General features: G+C 36.9%; 1 protein-coding gene across 2 annotated transcripts in view; it reads right to left on the reverse strand.

Annotated features, from left to right (window-relative positions):
- LOC115455645 (GPI transamidase component PIG-S) overlaps positions 1-15,219 on the reverse strand; it is an 82,393-nt gene that overhangs the window by 15,893 nt on the left and 51,281 nt on the right. For both annotated transcript variants that reach the window (XM_030184296.2, XM_030184297.2), the window contains exon 2: positions 329-419. In XM_030184296.2, coding sequence (XP_030040156.2) covers positions 329-419 — 91 coding nt within the window. The remainder of the gene's footprint in view (positions 1-328; positions 420-15,219) is intronic.

Genomic DNA, 15,219 nt, shown 5'->3' on the forward strand with positions numbered 1-15,219 from the left:
CACCGAACTATGAGAGTGAAGGAATAGAGAGTGCTTGTGTATTGCGCACAAACTTGTGCACTATAATATCTCCTGCGTTCTTGGCTGATCTCCTTGGTCGATTTTGGTCGCCGTGGCCGAAATTCGGTCAGGAAGGAATCAATTAATCAAATCTATGCAGGAAAGTGACAATTCACGTCAGTTCCGTGAGAACAATGGTAATACCACAGATTACCTGACGGCATCACCCCGGTCGAGCCTGCTAGTTCACAAAGATTAACATTTAATATGATCGGCCAAATAAGATCGCAACTGAATCAATCGCTTGAAGGTTGATGTGAAGACTTACCGGTAGACTTCCGTAGTCTTCCACCAGAGCGGCATGCCGATGATGATGAGCACCCCGACGAACGAGGCGCTCGCCCACATACGGCTCGACTCTGAAATCAATGGGACATTATTAATATTGTAAATCTGAAGATGTGTTTTAATTAAACACAGAAACTACTCAAAGGGTTGCTGGGGCCTTATTCTCTATCCCGCACGTTATTTTAACAGTGCTTAACAAGCACGTAACACAACGCGTCATGTTTAGGACTATAGAAATTTAGCTTACAGAATACTATTCCACGCACATTTCTCGAAGATAACATGACACGGCCGCGTTACGCGTTTACACTATCATACAGAATAAGGGCCCTGGTTGTTTTATTTTTATTAAAAAGGTTTTATATAAAATTATATATGTATAAAGTATATTAAAAGATCGTGTCCTGAATGGCCTATTTTTTATTCCGGGAAAAAAAAATCATGACACCACGTGCGATATCTAGAATTTCATAAAAGCAAAGTAAGACTTATTATGCAGCTCGATTCAAGGATTGTCATATGTATGTTAAAAACAGATTTTTCCGTTTGAATCTGTCTCGATTTGAACCATAGTACACAAGGTGTAAAATCCGCCATCGTGGCTCACGTAAGCGTGTCGCTTACCTGGAGCCGTCAGTGTATATCTGGTTCAAAAAGGCCGGCATAATTGTGTCGACTGACGAGAGATGTTACCTCTTGCCAGTTGACACTATCAAGCCCCCTCTTCGCTTACCATCAGGTGTAGTGGCGACAGTGGAGTATCCGAAGAAAATGATAGCTATGGTATTTAAATAGTTAAGGGAATTTTATATGGTATTAACACAATACGGTGTAGCTGTATCATGGCACTGCAGAGCAGATCCCCGGGTCGGGCAAAGTGATATTAGGTTTCCTACTAAAGTATCAGCCCAGAGGGAAATTTGTGCCCGATATCGCAATAGGCTCCGCACTCTATCATGTCCAACAACAGCCACATAAAGGTCTGCAACTATCGTGTTCCTGCGACTGCAAAGTGCGCTGTGAATGTTTCTTTTGTTTTCCTGACCAGGGTTTGTATCGATTATATCAGCTAGTTTTAGAGCATTGGACATAAAGACTTCAACAGATGTCTTACTTGAGGCGCTATCACATCATGGGACGGAATACACATGGCAAAAAATGGGTGCATCAGTTATGACTCTCCCTAGTCCTTAGTCCTCTACGCCTTAAGGATAAAATGTGCGAGTGAGTGTAAAAAGGTATTTACGTTTATTAGCTCATTCTATAACCTTCATAGTATTTAAAACAAATAATTTATAGCTGTCGCAGGACATAAACGGCACGCGCACAATACATGCGTCACACTCATGAGAATGCTGTCCACTCCATTTAATACTAACGAATACAATTTACAGAACAATGCATATTTGATGTTATGATATAAAACCAGGGCGTGAATACTTATTAAACATATTGTAATAGTCTTCTTATACAATTAAATGACGAATTGAGTATAATATTAGCCCTGTACTATATACTGTCTCTGAGACGGATTAGGTCTTAGTTCACCACGTTGGCTTAGTGCGGATTGGTAGACTTCACCCACCCTCAAAATTCTTATAAAGAATTTCTCAGGTGCGTAGGATTCCCCACGATGTTTTCCTTCACTGTTAAAGGCAGCAATAATTCACAAAGAATACATAGATTTAGAAGTCAGAGGTGTGTGCCCTTGGGTTTTGAACCTGTAGCCATTCTTCTGAAGTCTGTTCTGCAACTAACCAGGCTATCGCCGCTGATAATATTTATCATGTTCGAATGTAATTTCAGAGCGGGCCGCTATGTTTTTATATACAACGTTCACAGTTTTTCTGTAGTGTATTTAGTATCAGCATCGCACCCGTGCGAAGCCGGGGCGAGTCGCTAGTCATACAATAAAGCATTGACACGAGTCATCTATACAGCGTAATGCCCCTGAGTTCCTTCACTTACCAATGCCCTCTTTTATATAAATATCAATTGGCTATTATAGGCACTTATAAAAAGGGAGTGTCGGTTTAGAATTTAGACCAGTGTATCTTGACATCCCATTCTATAAATGTAACAGGATGTTAGAGCTTCATCAATTTGGGCGCAGCAATGACGCTATCAGGTCAGGTGTTAAGTAAAACTAATTGGGTACAATTTACGCAGTGAGGTATCGATTGCTTGTGCGTATTATGATTTTATTGAGTTATTTATCTTTATTATTAAGCTGGCCTTTGTTCGGTGAGACGTAGTTTGAAACACAAATACAGTCAATCATGGACAAGGACAGCAGTAGGGGCCTTAACTAACGCCAGGCTTAGGGCGGCAGATTTTTTTTCTTTGCCTTTTTCAATGGCGAACCCTGGATACTTGTCGTATTCGCCATCCCCTAATCCGCCACTGGTATGCAGGTGTCAAGAGAATACGGGAAGTGTGAGAGATAAACAAAGCTAACTTTCGGCTAGTCCCAGAATTTTTATCGTTTTAGTACATGCTTGCAGTGAGATTTGCGCATGCCTCATAATGTCTCAGGATGACGAGTGCAGTGCAGTTTCATGCAGCGCTTTGTGATACAGAATTTTGTCAGTGTAAAAACTTACAAACAAATGAATGGGTTGTTCGTCCAACTTTGCTTTTGTATACAAAATATCGCCTGGAAATCGGCAGCACTTTTATACTAACTCGGTGCGGCGTGGGTACAACACCGCTCTGAGATTCTGGATTCAAATTCCTGAGGTCTCCCTGCACCCTAACAATATCAATGCTAAATCATAGAACAAATCCCTTATTTCAAGATGGCCACCCACGTAGCTCCCAATGTCACGAGCCGTTCACCTAGGTCTCCAATTACTTAACCTAGGCACAATTCATCGAGTGTTTCGTTATCAATACCGTCTATAATGTCTTGTTTATTGAATGATTATCGATGACGTTTCGTTCAAGATAATAAATAAATTAGAAAGATAATACAAATAACATCACAATGACAGAATCAACGAATGCCTCATTCAAAGGACTTGCATTATTTATCTAAATAAATGGTTGTCTTTATTTTCATAAAAGTAAAAGATAATAAATCAACGAAAACCATCGATATACATATACGTACGCAAACATTTTTACAAAAGTTCGTACATAAGTAGGAGTAAGATGTGAAAGTATTATATTGTAATGTTTGGACATTCGTTAGCACGTTACTCAACTGTTGAACAGATTTAGATGTGTGACATAAAGAAAACCACGCCCTCAATTAATATATCGCTTTCTTTTCATCCCGAATATACACACGCTGAACGAATTGCGACCAAAATAGTATAACGCATAAGTCTATAAATCCAGTGTAATGTATTCCATTAAACGGATATGACGAAACAGCAGCACAATGATAGACTCAATGAAGAGACAATTCTTCTTAACACACTTGTTCCACAATGCACCCATTTCTCTGCGTCATCCTGAGTTTGACTGAGAAAAAATGCCAGTGTTATTAAGGTCTTTTATACAACTTTTGTATATTTTTAAACAGGCAGGACAGTGACGTCACAGTTCACTGCGTAGTAAGTGGAGTGGCGTACGCATATATTATCGATTATCCATGTTTATCCCTTGCTAGTAAACGCTATTGAGTGTAGCATTACTGACGACCATTAGATTAGAAAACTTATAGAAGTCTACTACCACATACAATATCGTTTTAAATGTAAACAATTACTGTAAGTTGATTTCTGCAACTTTTAAAGCTTGCAGTATTTACAGAAGTTGCATATCTATCGAATTATTGAAAAACCAGTGTAAACTCATCTGGACATCTGCCCAATATATTGCAACAAGAACTCGCTAGTTTAACTTAGCGATAAGTGCGTACTTTGTACAAAATCCTCTGCAGTGACGTCACAAGCCATGTAGGCTTCAAAGGAAAATAACCTGAAAAAACACGTGCTGTTACAGACTTAAAATCTTAGTCATGAGTATTTGTTTAAGATTTGCGATGACGTAAAGCCTGATTGTGGAATCTTTAGGCTCCGAAAATGTTAACAAATATACTTGCGCACGAGTCGGTAACTAAACGGAGAGAATAATTCGAGTAATTGAACCCGTATTGTTTTATTTGTGGTCAATTAAAGTAACCTGTTTCATTAAAACGGACGAGCGCGCTGCGCCTGCGCGTAAGTGTGAATTACCTTGCAATTCGTCAGTGCGACTAGAGACTTTACCTGACCACGGATGAAACCCGACCTTAGTGTATCAAGATTATGCGTTTGACTGACCCATTACACTTATTCACGTACATTGTGAGATCAAAAATAATCCCCATTTGATCACATTACAATGTGATGAAACTTAAACATTTGGCGAAGATAACTCATTCAAGGTTCACGCATTACCCACTTCGGTGTCGACATTCTATGGTAAACTTATTTTTAATACTAATGTAAATAACAATGTGGAACGATGTCTTGATGCAGCGTAGATAGTCATTCACACGAGCAATTGTTTACTGCCGTACTATTAAATTGTGAATCATTTTGATAAAACTAGAGTTGTAGATATTATGCACAATAGATGTAACTGTACAAGGCGTAAGGAATAAGAAGCTTTATCATGACGTCTTAAAGTCAATATTAGAGTGAATGGTCTCGCTGGAGGATGCATGAGACTGGACGAAGCGGAGGTGAAGGAAAATGGATTCTAATACTAAGCAGAGAGAACGCCAGTCAGAAGATGTTAAAACAAATTATAATTCCAAAAATACATTATAATTCGTAGAAAGGCTCTGCACACGCTAGCGAGACGACATCCAAGTTTCGTGTTGCACCCCTGCCTGTCAATCTAGAATTACAGGCAAGTACAGTGGCGGCTATAACCGACAATAGGCCCTAGCGAAAGCAACGCAAGCTCGCATGATGCACCCCACCCCAAAAGACCACCACTGCGCAAGCGCATGTTTAATGTCTAAAATTGTAAACAAGACTAATTATAATTGCATACACCAAGAAATTAAACTGTCTAGACACGAAATTTTCAGACGATTTAGAGCGTCATGCAACAAGCGTAATTATTTTTGCCGGTTCTGCAATAAATAGAAGTTACGATAACGCGTTACGTATTGCAAAATCTAGCCCAAAATATTTAAAGAAGTTTATTATATGGTAAAATACTGTACTTTCTATGTAGTGTTACATTCCATGGACTAAGATATCCTATTGGTTCGTAAAATTATAGTTATTTAGAAGGTTGAATGCCTTGTTTTTAATCAAAGTCTGATTTCTGTTTACATATTTGTGCTACTCACAAAAACGGTAGAATTAATTTCGATGCACTATTAGCGAGCAGAACGCATCAAGAAAAAAAACGCCATCATATTTGCAGTCACAATTCTAAAGTTACACAATCCATATCAAACCACGTCTAATGTCCTTCAAACCGAGGCCTCCCAAAACACAGCAACCTCGAAATTTTCGTTAGACATTGTCAAATCTAATCTAACTACAGATAATTCACATTGCGTGATATTCTGATCGTGAATGACGTCGTTGTTGGCGGAAGATGTTAGCAGGTAAAGGACGATGGTGCAATAGCTTAGTACTGGATTTGTAGAGATTAGAAGCCGCATTGAGGCCAGTCAAGCTTTAGGGCAGTATCTCGACATCTCTTTAAGACTATAAAGCATGAGGAACGCGTACGAGTTTAGGTAAATTGATAAACCTTTAAAGGGCAGTGAGAATTACGAAGATATGTTATTATGTTTAAAAAATACGTTAAGTCTAAGTATTAACAAGTATTCCAAAGAATATTGACACCAAGCCTGCTGGTTTTTTATTCTCGAAATTGCAGTTAAACAATAAACATGTTTTCAACATTGATCAATTTAAACTATACAGTTAAGTAGAATTTGATACGTTTTTAATTGATTCCGTGTATTGATAGTAAATTAATTAATCATTATCCATTAATTCTAAATATGTCTACATTTTATGTGTCTAGATAAATTAAAAATAAACAAACAAGTTAATGTTAGGTAGTGTACTAACAACATCCTACCGAGATGATGTCAGCACTACACTCCCTACAATAGGGACTAGGGACAAGACGAGGACGAATAGAGGCGCATAAGCTCCCACCCCCCACGAACTGCTTTCTATATTGGCACGAAAAAGTGACTACACCTTATGGTAAGTGAAATAAGTCCAGATAGTGAGATTTTACATAATCATGCTTTAATATGAAGTAATAGATTCCTGCAGCGATCGAGGATACGAAGGCGTAGGTTCGATACTCATAGGATTTTTTCCTTTGTTTTCTTCTTTTATATTATGGCTTCTACAGTTTTTTTATGAGTGATTTTGCCAATGTCAAGTTATAATAGCAGATACAAAATAAAGAGACTGAAAAATCAAATCGCCATTTTGACCTTTTTCTTATGCCTATCAAAATATATCTGTTTGTTTTTAGTATTTAATTTATTTCGCGATAGACAACGGGTTGTCTATGTCTCTGGGATTGACGATGTCCAATCACGAACAAAGATGTCAATTCACTTATTTTTGTTGATCCATCAGCTTCTCTACCTTAGAAGGCTATAAAATTTTGAATCTATGTAGAAGCTAAAGAATTCTGGCTTAGGATTGACATACTATAATATGTTACACCATCAAGCCAACTATATCTTTATTGATTTACCATCAATTTCTCAACAAGGTGCAGTAATATGTATATATTCTGAATCAGAGATTTGAGATGGAATGACTAATACTTTACATATCTGGAATAGTGTATGGGCGTCTATAAAGATAAGGCGACACAGAAATGAGGCATTTATTAGATATCATTACGGTTTCTTACGTGTTTTCATGTGCATTTACATTTAATCTGGTTCTTCTTATGGTCTGTAGTGATAGATGATCTTAGGCTCCGGAAATTACTTATCTATATATATAAAAATGAATCCCTATTTCCCTAAGTCACGCCATCACGCGTGAACGGCTGGACCGATTTCACAATTTTTTTGTTGTGTTTGTTATTGTCAGGAGAAAGTTCTTATGAAAGAAAAAATTCAAAAAATTGCGTGGAAAATTTGAAAATTTAAGAAAACTTAACGAAAATATTAATTTTATATAACTATCAATTGTTTGAAATAAGTCAGAATGCGCGCTGCTAATTCATAGTTAAGACAGGACAACGTCTGCCGGGTCAGCTATTTGTAATAAGGTACACCAGCAGCACTACATATTAGATCATTCAATAAAAAAAAGCAATAAGGTACAGCATCTGATATGTGTGCTACTAATAGATTAAAAATCTAGATATAATAATGAGAAGGTAGAAGATAAAAATATAAAGTAGGTACTAAAAATATGAAATCAATGAGTAACTACAATATATGAGTAAATATTATGAAATTATAGTGCGGTTTTCAACAATCTTTGGAAATCATTCGAATTATAAATAATTAATTGCTTATTATCATATCTTAGAATCATAAATTACTGCTTCGGTGGCGTAGTTGTATTGTATGCGCAGTACCGTAGCGCTCTGAGGCACTGGGTTCGAATCCCGGGCCAGGCAAAGTGATATTTGGGTTTTTCTGCTCAGAGTCTGATATTTGTGCCATATATGGTGATAAGTTCACCCCCTATCACATCATGGGACAAAACACGCTTGGCGAAAAGTGGGTTGGTTGCACCTCTGCATACCGTTTCTTTAAATGCGTGATTTCAGTGTATATAAATAATTGTAATCTACGTTAAGATTGTCATGAACATAAAAAACGATAATTATAACAATATATTAAAAACCTTAATTAAATTAAAGGATTTTTCCAGATTAAATGGCGGTTTTTTTTGTACAATTTTCTCCTGATGTTTCGAAGACCTTGCAGCCTTCATGGTCATGGGGCGGTCCACATCGATCAAATCAGTAAAATGATTTTATTTCAACGGATCCCAGGATCAAATCTGGCACTGAATATATTCATAGCGTCTTAACTGAGGCAAGATGCGACAAATCTCTGATCGACGAAAGTCTGAGAGATATTTAAAAAAGCTATTCCGGTCCACAGCACCTTGTAAATTACAAGCAAGGTTATACTTTCTGCTTTGCTTTACCACTACATGTTTGTTGATTGAATAGAATATACATTTCACTAATTATTAACATGTCTGTTGAAATATTGTATTTTTAGCCGACAGAAAAATTAGGTTTTTAATTGTCAACGTTTGTGAATGTCAGCATAAACAGGGTCATTTTGTCATTGCATTCTTAAATGAAACCGCTTTCTTTTCTTGAAAATAACGCTTGACAATAAGTTACTCGAGCCGTATACTCTATACATCAAATAAAAAATTTAGTTTTGGAACAAAATAAATAACAATAAAATGTAATTTTAATGTTACACGAGGCACGAAGGTATTACACCATCATATTCCTGACTTCGAGTTGCGACTAAGCAATTTTTAAAATGGAAAATCCCAGTCACACTTATTTGGCCCCCAGGATTCGACCCCAGGACCTCAGCGCGGTACTCGTATTCATACCGTGTATAATTAAAACTACGCCACCGAGGCAGTCATTCGAAAATATATTACACAAACCTTTTATTACTTTTAATTTGAGATGAAATAGCAAACTGCATCAATAGACTGCATCCAAGTTGACCGGACGGAAGAGAATATACAATCTAGATCTTGTCTCCCGCGGCAAGTCACGAATCTAGACAGCGAGGAAGGCCGACAACCGATAACAATTACAACCGGTTGTGTTCAGGAAGTCATTAATGTTGTATAAATTGTAACATATTTCAACAGGGCAAATGTTTTAAAATCATTCAAGGGGAACATATTCCCTTTGCGGGACCCAAGCTAACCACCGGGTTTTAATGTTACAGCCACTGGTAATCCTATAATAGTGTCTGCTTGAATGTGGAAAGTTGGTGGAACGTTCTCGAAAGATCTCGATGCCTCCTGAATTTCGTGGAAACTCGATGACAGCTTAATTAACGACGGTGTTATTAACCATTCCGGATCTTTGTTCTAACCCATGATGTGATTGGGGGGAAAGACTATCGCCATATCGAGCAAAAATAGAAGCCAATTGCTAGTTAATAAATATTAGGACATCGTGATTTCTAGTTGGTCATTTAAAAAAATCCTGTTACATAGCCACAGTCATGAAGAGTTGTGTTTAGGAAGATTACTTAATTCGAATTAAAAAGCCCATTGCAATGAATGCAGCCCTGTGAGGTAATAAACTAATTATGCGAAGGTGAAGGGAAAAGGGAAATGCTAATACAAAAACAAACACAGCATTTATGAGCCAAGTAACGTGCCGTTTTGCCGAGGCCGGTGATCGGGTTTCCACTTCAGACAGATAGATTATCGGAAAGGGCCGACGTGATTTCAATGTAGACGTTTCCTTTAGCATCAGCATTGATTTTATTGAAGATTTATTATAAGTATAGATGAAAGTTGCCAGCAATGGGACATTTTTTTGTACGAGTCTGAGAAACTTCTAAGCATCCATCAGTAATTGGAGTGGTGTCAAAATTTTATACTTATCTTAAAGTCGACATTATTATGCCAGCCTATTTGAAAATGGATGTACACAGGCTGATCCCGGAACGCGAAACACTTACGTGTGTTACCATGCTAGGTATTACACCTTGTTTATATTGGTCATCCGGATACAATTATTCTACCACCAGTTGCACACCTGTTACTCTGAATAATTTAAAAACGTCTATGATTCTCCAAACAGCATAAATCTAGACTTAGCACTAGACCTTGATATAGAAACGTATGCGATCAGAATACTAACATTCGAAACGAATGTTATTTTCTCTCTGTCTTTCTCACTACATAAACTCTGCTAGAAAGGGACGAGTGTAGTCGAAAGTGCACGTAATGACGCAACTTTTCGAGGAAGACACACCTACCGAACGTATGATCAAACATACTAATATAGTTTTATTGATGGTAGGTATGCGAAAATCTGGCCAGGTATATGTCACTGTCTATTTCAGCTCCCAAGCAGCGTTGTGATTTTTATGTAACGGGTTGATATTGAAGTCTTTGTAAATACTTGGTACTTTAAAAAATAAATAAATAATAAAATACTTTATTTATCACGTAGGCGTACAAGTGGCACTTATGATACGTCAAAACAAAGCATAAGAATAATTATTATTATTTCTAAACAACTTTTAAAATTACTTACATAACTATGGACATTTTAAATTAGGGTAAAAATTTATAATAAAAACAAGGTACAAACCGAAGTAACCAGCTCGGGCTGCTTTTAGACTTAATATCAAATGTCTCGGAGAGACGTATGCAGCGTAATGCCATGCAGTACTTCTTAGAGTAACTGCTGAATTGTGAAGGGTCCATATAACTCTATTCCTACCAGCTTCCGTTCATGTAGAATCTAGTTATTATTAGAACGATTTGCAGACCTTCTTTATGCATATTAGTACCTATATGTTGTGTCGGGTTTTCTTTCGGAAAATTTTACCTTTCGCCAATACTGCATAGTGTTCTTACAGTTAATAGACTATTGTGACTACAAAGTTTTCTTTAAACTTTTACCAAAATTGTATACCTTAAAAAATTCAGTTTACTCTTGAATTCGTTGGATCTATTACGAATCGGGAATCGTGTAATACCTCATTAGTGACAAATAAGCCAACTGAATTTGAACTTTACAATACCAAAAATTAGATTGATTATATTAATTATTTTTAGTCACTTACGTAGTACTTAACAATCTTCAAATATGGCGAGTCATGGCGTGGACGCTGATTGCTATATTTTGAAAACACAATTCTATGATTCATTCATCAAATAGCTATAGGTAAGTTAAATTTGAAGGATTCAAAATCGTGTCATAAAGACATGACATTAAGAATGAATAATTATATTAATCTGTTCATCATGGTGAAATTCATGCTCATAATTGAGTCATCTACAGATTTACATCAAAAAATGTTATCGGAAACTTAGAAGTCTTTCGCGTATAGATAATACAGATATTGAATATGACACAGAACGCGTCGATCGCTATATGAAATCTGATTCTGCTTGCTAACCGTGGTAATGCTGAGTCATGTGCAGGTAAAATCATCAAACCTAACCTAAAAGTTGTATTAAACAATGCTTTAAATATAATAATATAAAATTTTTAATAGGATAATCTGTAAAACTCCGATTTGGGATTACTTTACGAGAAAGAATGTTCGTTAGTTCCTATGACCAGCTCCTTTATCAATGATAGAATTGATAGATAGATCCATGAGCTTACTCACGCGATATTGTCACTTTCTTTCTCGTTTCATAATACTAATTAGAATATGATTTAGTAATTATAGCATTAAACTAAACACTAGACCATTCCCGCTAAAACTAATTCTCCGTCTCACGTAAAAATAGTTGAATCTCGCATCTTTTTAGCGGATCCTTAATACACACCAATTTAAATAGGCTCTCGTATTTCTTGATATAAAAGACTAAAATTTTTGCATGACTTGCATCCAGTTATTACGTAATAGAAGCTGATTTATGGACAGTACCATATAAGTAATAAGTATGCGTGGGCAGTAACCAAAACCAGTTCATAATACATTTTTTGATCAATAAAAACACTCCACACTGATTATAATAATTTAGATTTCCCGACAGATATAACCAAATCAAGGAGAGTGGGTAAGTGAGGTTATTGCCGGTTTTACGTTTACGACAAAATGATCCTAATGCACTTGATTAAGTGAAGTGGCATCCTGATAGTATATCGAGTGACAAGTTGTTTGTAGCAATTTTGCTTATTTCTAGCACCAAGCAATATGCAAAGAACATTGAAGAATTTAGAACTGGTTATTTAATTATGAGACTAAGCATATAATTTCTCAGGGTGATCAACACATTGACATGCAGACTTTGCAATTCATGATAAGGAGTAACATTTCTTTATGACCTCTCCTGCCTGTCGTAAGAGGTAACTAAAAGGGAGCTACTGGAAGTCGCGGCTGCGCATCGGCGAATGTGTAACCCCAGAACAACAAATGGTGCGATTCTGAAATACATGGCAGCACGGAATCATCTTATTGCCATTGATATTAAAGAAAGGGACCTCTGAGCCCTAAAGTGATGAGCTGCTAAGCAGCTTTGTGCGGAGACGGGTACAGAGAATACGGATGGATTCACGACCCCCCGGAACCGCCCAACAAGCGCAGGAGCAGGTCATCGCGAGTTTTAGTCGGTATGCTGGCATAGAATTGGTTAAGGATCCAAACCAGAGGTTAGATAATTATCATCAGGGTCAGAAGGTCAGTGAATCCGACATATATACTCTTCTGATCTTTTGGTTCTAAGAAGGTATCCCATAAGATGGATTATTCCTGATTAAGGCCACGAGAATTTGTCACCCGCTGTCTCGACATGTGTTGTTAAAAACACGTCACAGAGTTCACCAGACATATTATTAATTTACAATAAAAAACTTGCCCACCAAGGTCGATTAGCTATATCATGTTTTACTTCCGAATATTTACTTCCGTAACTTATAATGAGAAATAATTGAAACGGCGATTTCCCGTTTCGCAAATAGTCACTCATAGTACAGGTGACTATGAGTGACTATTTGTGGAGTCAAGTATATTTGTTTAGTAGGCCGTTAAATTCCTATTGATTTTTAATTAATTCTAATTAAAATTATATCAAAATTTTGCAGCTAACAGTGCTGTGTCAGTCGCATATTGCAGAAACTATCACGAATAATATTCTTTCAAATATGCCGATGTGACACCTATCAAAATACCGGCTAGAATTTCCATTTCCGAGGAGAAAGCAAGTCTTTCTTGAGACAAAAAACTGGACCTAACAATCCGTATTGTACCTGGCACGCGGCGTGGTTCTATGGTACCAGTTGCAATCTAAGGAGGTATCGGGAAGCCAATAAACCGGGGTTAGCATTATACAAAGCATCTCGCAATTGCTCAGGTCTCCGCCTCGATCAGGGTTGCCATTGCAAGCGTCCCAAACCTTTTACAAAAAAGAATGCGTTGGACCACATGAAGATTAAATTCAAAGGCTATTTCATTCAGAAATCATTCAAAGAATTGCGAACGAGTTTTATACGCAAGACTTCAAAACATACACGCATAATTAGTTAATTAGTGTGAGAACAGACCTTGAAATAATGACAATTAAAGCATTAAACGACATTAGCAACGAGTGATAAAGATAAATGCACCGGACTACGCAGTTTCAACAATATCTTAATGCAGAGGTATTACCTATTCAAATATTATGTCAGAAGATGACATCGTAATATGACATGTATTCAGTGAGTGGTAAGTAATATTTTTGAAGAATTCTCTTTCTCTCTTATTCCTCTGATTTGAAGACCATCTATAAATCTTCTATTATGTGTGGTTACGATTTGTAAAGATCGCGTAACATAAGGAATCCTACTCGCTTGTGTCCTTCCCGATTTATAGTAAAAGTCCTATCCGGTTCCAAAAGGCCGGCATAATTGCAACGACTGCCAAGGGGTAATCACGTCACTGGTCTCACGTCAGTCAACATTCCATTGGAAGTTGGAACCCTACTCTATTTACCATCAGGTGCAGTAAGCATACTTTGTCATGCCCGTGAAAAAATCATAGATAAAAAAGAAATATTGCTCTATTGGCGCTAACCGCAAGATTCTGGTTTCAATGTCCAATTTGGCGACAATCTCTTTTATCATAGAAATTGATGTGTGTACTTGAGCCTTTGCTAACGACACCACGGATAAAGTCTAGACTTCAAAATTTTTAAAACATGCAAATTTTTGCATTTACGAATTACAAAACACAAAACTCTATTAACGAATACTTAACTCAAAAATTTACTAACTACCTACGTAACAACTAAAAATCGTTCAGCAAGTGAAACGCAGATGCATACAAAAACTCTCTTAATGGATACTTAACTCAAAAATTTACTAACTACTTACGTAATAACAAAAATCGTTTAGCAAGCGAGACGCAGTTGCATACAGATTGCGTGTTTAGATTCTTTCTATGCGCTCGGTCGGAGGTGTGTCCGATGACGTCACATCGCGCTATATCCACCGGCACGGATACATAATCACCGACAAATACATTTAAAACAAGCACAGAGTATACATATGCTATTTTTACAGCTGATTGAATGTTAGTTATACGATTCCATAAGAATTTTGGGTTATTGATGGGTGACCTGCTGCCCAGTTCGTAGATAGAGGTAGCATATATAAGCGACCAAATTCTATTGGCCTGTGGTAAAAGTTACTGGCTAGCCGGGTTTTAGTGCCCGATTAACCGGATTACACTTCCTTACTGAATTAGGTCGCTCAGCCCTAAGGATTACATTAAGAAATTTGAAAAATCTCCCCAATATTAAACTGTTTATAAGCGAGTTATAAATATTTAAATATATTTCTTTTAGAATTGTCATAACATGACGAACCTAATTAATTTGGCATCAAAAACTATAGTCGATAAACTACGTAACCTTGAACCTAATCAGCAGGAAAAATACGCAATCGCCACACCCACTTCTGGTTCCACACTACAATACATAATTATATTTATTGTAGGTACTTATTAAAATCAATACTGGCCACCGAAAAGCTAAAACAAAAATTCAAAAAAAGAATCCCGACATATTTGATACATTTAAAATTATGCTGTCATGGCGGATAAAACGCACATTGTTACATAAACCGTTAGATATAAATATGGTGCAATCGAAGGCTCGTACGAACCGACGAACACTGGCCGTTGTTTAATTAGTGATGTGAATGCAAGCGAACATGAACGCGAACGCGAAACGGTCATTCATTTCGGTACAA

The sequence above is a fragment of the Manduca sexta genome, chromosome 9, assembly GCF_014839805.1.
Source record: "Manduca sexta isolate Smith_Timp_Sample1 chromosome 9, JHU_Msex_v1.0, whole genome shotgun sequence".
In the NCBI taxonomy this organism is placed as follows: Eukaryota; Metazoa; Arthropoda; class Insecta; order Lepidoptera; family Sphingidae; genus Manduca; species Manduca sexta.